This window comes from Mastomys coucha, unplaced genomic scaffold (assembly GCF_008632895.1).
Source record: "Mastomys coucha isolate ucsf_1 unplaced genomic scaffold, UCSF_Mcou_1 pScaffold8, whole genome shotgun sequence".
Taxonomy (NCBI): Eukaryota; Metazoa; Chordata; class Mammalia; order Rodentia; family Muridae; genus Mastomys; species Mastomys coucha.
Window position 1 is genome coordinate 35759026 of NW_022196914.1, and position 7833 is coordinate 35766858.

At 39.4% G+C, this 7833-nt stretch overlaps 2 protein-coding genes across 3 annotated transcripts in view; one reads left to right on the forward strand and one right to left on the reverse strand.

The window, feature by feature from the left end:
- Nucleotides 1-4601, reverse strand: part of Sdha (succinate dehydrogenase complex flavoprotein subunit A) — a 24093-nt gene extending 19492 nt beyond the window's left edge. Inside the window, exon 1 of the mRNA XM_031359982.1 lies at nt 4494-4601. Within this exon, the coding sequence (XP_031215842.1) occupies nt 4494-4556 (63 nt within the window). The 5' untranslated portion in view covers nt 4557-4601. The remainder of the gene's footprint in view (nt 1-4493) is intronic.
- A 31-nt stretch (nt 4602-4632) lies between these two features.
- The window catches only part of Ccdc127 (coiled-coil domain containing 127), a 7160-nt gene continuing 3959 nt past the window's right edge, over nt 4633-7833 (forward strand). The window contains exons 1-2 of one of the 2 annotated variants that reach the window (XM_031360168.1): nt 4633-4736; nt 7173-7303. In XM_031360168.1, coding sequence (XP_031216028.1) covers nt 7183-7303 — 121 coding nt within the window. In that variant the 5' untranslated portion in view covers nt 4633-4736; nt 7173-7182. The remainder of the gene's footprint in view (nt 4737-7172; nt 7304-7833) is intronic. The other variant, XM_031360169.1, reaches the window with a different exon arrangement.

Genomic DNA, 7833 nt, shown 5'->3' on the forward strand with positions numbered 1-7833 from the left:
ACTCAGAACAGGAAGGGGGAATGGGGAGGAAGGAATGTGTGAGAGGGGGACTGGGAGGGGGCAGCAATCAGGATATAAAATGAATACATAAATAAATAAAGGGGAAAAATTGGGCTAGAGAGTTGTTTCAGTGGTTAAAAGCACTGACTGTTCTTCCAGAGGTCCTGAGTTCAATTCCCAGCAACCACATGGTGGCTCACAAACATCGGTAACAGTATCTGATGCCCTCTTCTGGAGTGTCTGAAAAGAGCAACAGTGTACTCATATACATAAATAATTCTTTTTTTAAAAAAGGAAAAATAAATTTTTAAGGGGAAATATTATTAGAAAATACCTGTGACAACTAAAAAACAATTCCTGTTTTTGAAGAGACATTAATTATTATGTGACATGAAAAAAATCTGTAAGACAAGTAAGGGGGATCAGAGGAAGAAATCTGGCAACATAAAATGAGTAACTTCTTTGTAAGCTGGAAGACCTCAAGTCATGGTAGGTGTCAGAATTCTGTATAAACTCTACCCCACAATTACCTGGCAATAGCCAGGTAGGCCTGACCCACTATAAAAGGGGCTACTTGCCCCCCTCTCTCTGTCTTGCCTTTTGCTCTCTTGCTCCCCCTCCCTCCTCATTCCCTTCCCCCATCTTTCTACATGGTCATAGCCGGCCTCTACTTCTCCATTCTCTCCCTCTCCGCCTCTCCTACCCTATTAACTCTCCTCCCCATGCCCCGAATAAACTCTATTCTACTCTATACTGTTGTGTGTGGCCGGCCCCTCAAAGCCCACTGAGACATTCCATACCTTACCACATACCCACAGAACATATCTTTTATCTCTTTATCTTTTTATAAATACATTATAAGTAAGTCTGAATTAGTAATGTGACAGATTTCAACTTTACAACATCCAGCTATTAACTTGTTTTCATTGATGAAGCAATTTTTAAAAAAAATCTTTATGATAAATTTTTGGAAACATGAACACGAATGAGGAAATTTACCTACACTGTAACAAAAAGCCACTTACACCTTGTCCTGTGGTCAAGTGTTCTAATTTAAAAAGTTGGAGAGAGGATGAGAAGAGTAGAGGCTATTAACTATCCCCAATAAGCGAAGTGCCTCAGTAAGCTAAGTCTCTCATCAACTTAAGTTGGTACAAATCATCTTCTATACAACTCTGGCAATTATAAAATCACCCAATGAAGATCTAAAAATTGCTGGCATTGAGAGAGGAAGTACGTAGTTTAAGATAACTAAATTCTTTTATCATTCAGAAAATTGATGTCTAAAAATCTACTGCTACAGAAATGGAGGTAAACACTAGTGTACAATAGCACTATTTTAGAAGTTGTTTCCATTACTGAACAGAATAGTTTATTCCTCATTTAAAGAGCTTTCTTCACCTTAATTTAAAAAATAACCGTGTGAAGTTATTTTCATTTAAAAGTTTAGCTTTTAAGGACAGCCAGATGACTCAGTGGGGCAAAGATGCTTCTTGCTGAGCCTGAGGACGTCAGCTGGATCACCAGGACTCACTCTGTAGGAGAGAAGCCGTACCTTCAAGTTGTCTGCTGACTTCTCTATAGTATGTGTGAACACATACAAACAAATGTAATAAAAAATTTTAATTTTCATTATTTTAAAGTAGAGATGCTTAAAATACAGTTCAAAGGGATAGCTACCCCTGACTTGGATGACTACAGCTTAAACTTTCAGAGGCTACCTCACAAGTCTCATAATACACACACACACACACACACACACACACACACACACACACACACACACACAAACCCTGGAAGGTCAATGTCAACTACAGACCCAAATTGTGTACTTTCTCCACTACCTGAAGATCTTTGGGGCAAATCCCCGAGAAACTCCAGATTCAGAATAAAATCGTGGTTATGAATAAATACTAAGCCAGAAGTCTTCAAATGACCCAAGAACCACATAACATAGAGAATTGAATGTCACTGGTTTTATGATAATCCAGAGAAGCCAAGCAAAATGGTTTGACTGTAGAGGCCTAACTAAATCATATAATTCGAGATATACCAGTAAAACATTAAAAACAACTCATACAAAAAAAAGATGTATTCTACTATGGTGCTTCATGTATTTTTCCTAAGAAGTTTTACAAACTTTATAGAAATCAGCCGTCCTTGTTCTTATTTTTCATATGAATTAAACAATTTTAAATGTGAGTCACATCAGTGTACTGGGACCATGCAAAGCAAAACAAAGACAAAATAAATCTGGTGAGTTGATAACTTGAAAGCATTTGTCAATACAGAAAACCTTGACCCGACAAAACAATTCCTTGTCTTCAGCATTTCTCAGTTGGCAGTCACAAATTTCTTTTTCTGCTAACTTGATTCTGTTCTTTTGTAAACTCAAATTCCTCATAAAAAAAAAAAAAATCAATGAATTTTTTCCAACGAATATTCAGTCAGAGGGCAATATTTTGATAAGAACAGCCATCCTCATAAAGAGACTTTCTTAAAGCCAAAAGGCAGATTCTGAGAGGCGCCATTTGTGAGTTAATTCTGTTTTTCCTGTCGTATTATCCTGCTTATGGGTACTTAACCACAGAACAGTCATGAAGCATCACCACAAAGAAGGTAAAATGCTGGCAGCTAATATGATTCAACTAAGGAAGGTTTGAAAGAAACAGCTTCCAATTATACCCCTATGAAAAGAAAGTTATGTAGCCTGGTCTCATATGCTTAGAACCTTATTCTCACTTTCAACTGGGATTTTACTCCAGTCTGAATAAAAGTCTGTAGCTAGGTATTAGTCTCCAGACCAACCACTGAGCATTAGCCTACGATGAGGACATGCAGATGCAGAAGAAATGAAGTCCCTACGATGAGGACATGCAGATGCAGAAGAAATGAAGTCAAAGAATTAACTTTATAAAGGATTTGTTAATAGGCTCGCTTAGGAGACATTAAGTCACACAAAATAGTATTTAGCTAAGGAAGTGTTGCCTCTAAAAATACCCCAAAGATATGACTATAGTAGCCAGGCCTGCTGGACATAAGTAAAATTAAGGATTCTTGGATGTAAATGCTTCTTCAGCAGGACTGAGCAGCCATTAGGCTCCATTCCCTTAACAAAAGAGACAAACCAACTTATAACTATTAAGCCCATTTCTCTCTCAAAGACCATTCCTCTAGGAGTTAGCCCTGGGTGACAATCATCTTTAAATACGGTATTCCATAAAGCCTCGCTTCTCTTCTTAACAAAAGCCTAATTCTGACAGCTGAACAAGATGGCCCTAGGTAGCAACAACAAAGATGTACTTAATAATAATTCAGGCAATGTGAAATACCTTTTCTGTGTAAATCTCCCACCTGCCTAAGTGGCCAGACTTGCAGTCTCCTGACTCTGTCTAAATTGGTCAAAGCGTAAACTGGATCTGGAATATGAAAGGAATTTAAGGATGCCAACATATGTGGTTTGCATAAACCTAAGGTATATATATATATAAGTTAGTAAAAATCTTCTATCTGTGACTGTTCCTTTTTAGAGATTAGCCAGAGCTGGGCTCATTATTTTTTTTTTTCCTGAGTGTGTGGAGTGAATCCTGGGCATGGGGTAGGCTCATCTATTTCTGCTACAATATAATTCTGCTACAATTATAGGTTGCTGATCTATTATTTCCTGTAAAGGACTTCAATGTTCAGTACTTAAAATCCTCCTTGCAGAGCCCAAGAGATAGAGCTGGAAGTAGGAGCCTGTGGCAGCAAATACAAGTCACAGAAATTATCAATGTTTGAAAATGCCTTCCGGTCTTGCAAGAATAGCTGCCAACTAACCCTTGCACATTTAATTGAACATGCATCTGAATATCTACTTTAGAAAGTAGACAACTGCAGCCATAATTATATGCACAATGCAAGACGATACTGTTCGATGTCTTGGGGCTTTTACTTTGTAATTAAATTTTTAAGTAGGTAGATGAGACAGTTCACTTTAAAGAACCCAATCTGCCAAATTTAGTTTGCGTTAATAAAACCCTAGGAATCTGACGAATAACATGTGACCAGCAAAGAGTACACTGAGACAAGATCTGACAATCTGGGGCGGCCAACAAGGATCCTTATAGCCCTGAGCCACTATGTCCCTCTTCAACTGCAAAAAGAAGTCGCAAGATTGGATGAATACGGTCCAGAAGTCTCACCTCGTATCTTCAAACATCTCTCTGATATTTAAAAACAGTAGCTAGGGCCACTACACAAAACCTATAAGCCCATCACTAATATGTCTCAGTGTTCACAGCCAGGCTACCAACGGATTACTCTCAGACCCTCCCTTTAACCTTGAAGAATTTAGCTAGACTAAAGACAGGGCCCGCGACCTCCGGGTCGTGACCTTCGCCGGAAAGCTGTCGGCTTCGGCCGACTGCACCTTCCCAGACCAAGCCCAACTCCGGTGAGATCGCGGGATTAGGCACACTCCTGGTGCCCGCTACTCCGTGGCACCGACTCACCGGCCCACGTAGCGCCAAGCGCCGTCCGCGAAGAAGCCTCGAAACTGCGCCAACCCCGGCCATGTCTGCCTTCCCGCAAGCCTCAGCGGCAGACTGCGCTTGCGCACCGAGGAGCGTGGTTTGGAAGATCCTGCGCCTGCGCAGCAGGTCCCTCCTGGCTTGCACGCCTGCGCTCTGCAAACGCAGCGGTGGCGGTACCTCTGAGGTAGGGTGTCAGCTACGCTGATGGGCTAGGTTCCAGGGGTAAGTGAGGTGCCAATATCTTTAAAGTGCTTCTCGGATGGTTCTTCTTATTTGCCAAAACAGAGAGGGTCGAAGGATCCGTACAGATGGAAGTAGGGTCCGGGGGCAGCGTTCGCAAGCTCCATAAGAGCCCATTTTGTTGGACGCTTGAATCTCAACTAATAGGCGGGAGCTACCGCCCTGGACTTCTAGAGTGGGTAGGAATGATCTCTTGGTGGCTGGACAAGGAGCAGCTGCACTGGGCTACGGAGAAGCCAGGACACTGACCTAGAAGCTATATCCAAAGCTTTCGTCTTCGTTACAGCTGCTGGGCTGGAGGCCCGGCCTGTTGTCATCCTGAAAGCTGCTTAGGTCGTGGCTAGCACCCCTTATTACAAACGCACTCTGATTTAACCACTTTCGGATAATTTTTGTATTTTTCTAGTGAATATAGTTGAAATTTTCGGTGGAATTAAATGGCATAAAAAGTAAACCAATAATTTCCTGAATTTCCACTTAGTATTAGATTAAGGTCTTCCTCTTGGAGCACAATCTTTATGAACATTATTTTGAATTGTTTAAGTTTACAATGAACCGTTCCCATTTTATTTCTCTCTTTGTTTTTTATTAATAAATAGAGATATGGAATATATTTATGCAAAATGCTTTTTATTTTGAATTTTTTCCTTGAGCTTTATAACCCCAAAATGGATGTTGTTGGTGCAGAGGAAATAATTATGACAGCTTACCCTCAAGGGCTCTGCACTGGTGGGTTCAGCCAACTGTAGATAAAATATATTTGGGGCCGGGCGTGGTGGCGCACGCCTTTAATCTCAGCACTTGGGAGGCAGAGGCAGACGGATTTCTGAGTTAGAGGCCAGCCTGGTCTACAGAGTGAGTTCCAGGACAGCCAGGGCTACAGAGAAACCCTGTCTCGGGAAAAAAAAAAAAAAAAAAAAAAAAAAAAAAAAATATATATATATATATATATATATATATATATATACACACACACACACACACACATATATATATATATTTGGGGAAAAATGTGTCGATTCTGAGTATGTACAGACTTTTTTTTTTAACAAGGGGGAAAATAAAACATATCAACTACTTAAGTGCCTTTATACCTTATTAGGTATTAGTGATTTAGAGATAATATTGAGCAGATTATATTCAGATACAGCATTTTATGTGGGAGCCTTGGCTATCTCCAAGGCTTTTGGTATCTGCTGGGGTTCCCCATCAGATATCTGAGGGATGGCTATACATAGTAGGAGGTTTTTGAAAGTTACCTGTTTTAAGTTTGTGTGTGTGTGTGTGTGTGTGTGTGTGTGTGTATCTTTCTAAATTAGGCATCTACCAAACTTCTTAATTCTATGGTCTCCATAAATCATTAAGTTCTGAGCCATGTATTATGGTTATATTATTTATTGCTCATTGTTGCTAATCTTTACATGTTAAACAAGGTTTGTTAAAAACACTAAAACTTTCAAAATTTGGGTTGAATTATGTCTTTCTTACATGCATCTTGGTTAAGTATTTTGTGTTTATTTTATTTGTACATATAAGCAAGCTGAGTGGTTTTTATGACTTTACATTATGAAAACACCCATCTAACATGGGTACTTTTTATTTCATTTTTATTTATTTGAGACAAAGACTCTCTATATAGTGTTGGCTGTCCTAGAATTCACTATGTAGACTAGACTATCTTCAAACTCAAAAGAGATCAGCCTGCCTCTGCCAACTTGAATTCTGAGATTAAAGGCATGCACCACCATGCTTGGCTAGTATGGGCAGTTTGTAAACTATTAAGTTTATATTAATATTGGTCTCCAACATTCTTCTTACAACCAGTAAGAAACATGTGTAGTCATGTATCACTTACTTAACAGTAGAGACAGATTCTGAGAAGTAGATTGATAGGGAATCCAAGAGTGAGCTGAGCCTACTCTGACATTACGCAATGGTAATATGGAACTACTATATGTATAGCTCATTGTCAACCATAATTTTTTAGGGTTTGTGATGGTATATGTACAGTAAAAGGACATTTGATTTATTATAATTAATCGGTATAGATACCCAAATGCTTACCAATCATACAGAAACACTTCTCAAGCACTCCTCGAATAATGTTTAACCAATTAACTGGGCATGCTGAGATGCCTTCTTTTGGTCATGTTGACACACAAGATAATAATCATTACAACAACCATACATCTACACCTGAAGGGAGAAATTACCATATTCTACTTGCACTTCCCTTGAGACATGCCTCCTACACCACACTGTGACTTCTTGAAATCACATACGGTGTGATGCTGTGCAACACATAAAGCTGAAAAATGTTTTCTTGACTAAAAAAATGTATAGTATATAGATGTATATAAATCATAATGGCCATAGTCTTTCTTTTATATAGTTAATATCTTTTTCATTTTCTTCAAGGTATAGCTCCATGAATAACTTAAACGACCCCCCAAATTGGAATATCAGGCCCAATGCCAGGGCTGATGGGGGTGATGGAAGCAAGTGGAATTATGCCCTGTTGGTGCCAATGCTCGGATTGGCAGCATTTCGTAAGTTATGATTTTCTTGGAACTTTTTTGTTTTCTGGTCCAAAATTATGCCAGGAGTACCCGTGTTGTTGCATGGACTGGGCACTAGAAGATTGGCTTTAGGATTTCACCAATACACTGTGGTTTTATCCTGTACAGTGACTGTAACACTTAGCCTTTCTGATCCTCAGTTTACCTGTTCCTAGAAGGTAGCTTATCCTGCCTCAATACCCTATGCAGATTAAATAAAGCAGAAGCATTTGGTGTGGGTTAGGTTTTAACAAGCTTTAGCTTTCTCCCATTGCTTCACTGTTCTAAGGGGACTTCTTTGCCTTAATTGCCTTCCTTGGGACCTTCAGAGAAACTGACCTGAAAGAAAACCAGTTAGGGTATATGTTTATTTTATTTAAAGTCAGTATTTGGGCGAGCTTGCCCATGAAAAAAAACCTACTCTACAGGCTAGAAATCCTCACATTTAAATTGACTAAATACCACTGAGACTCTTACCAGTCATATGCGTGCGCTCTTGCGTTCTCTCTCTCTCTCTCTCT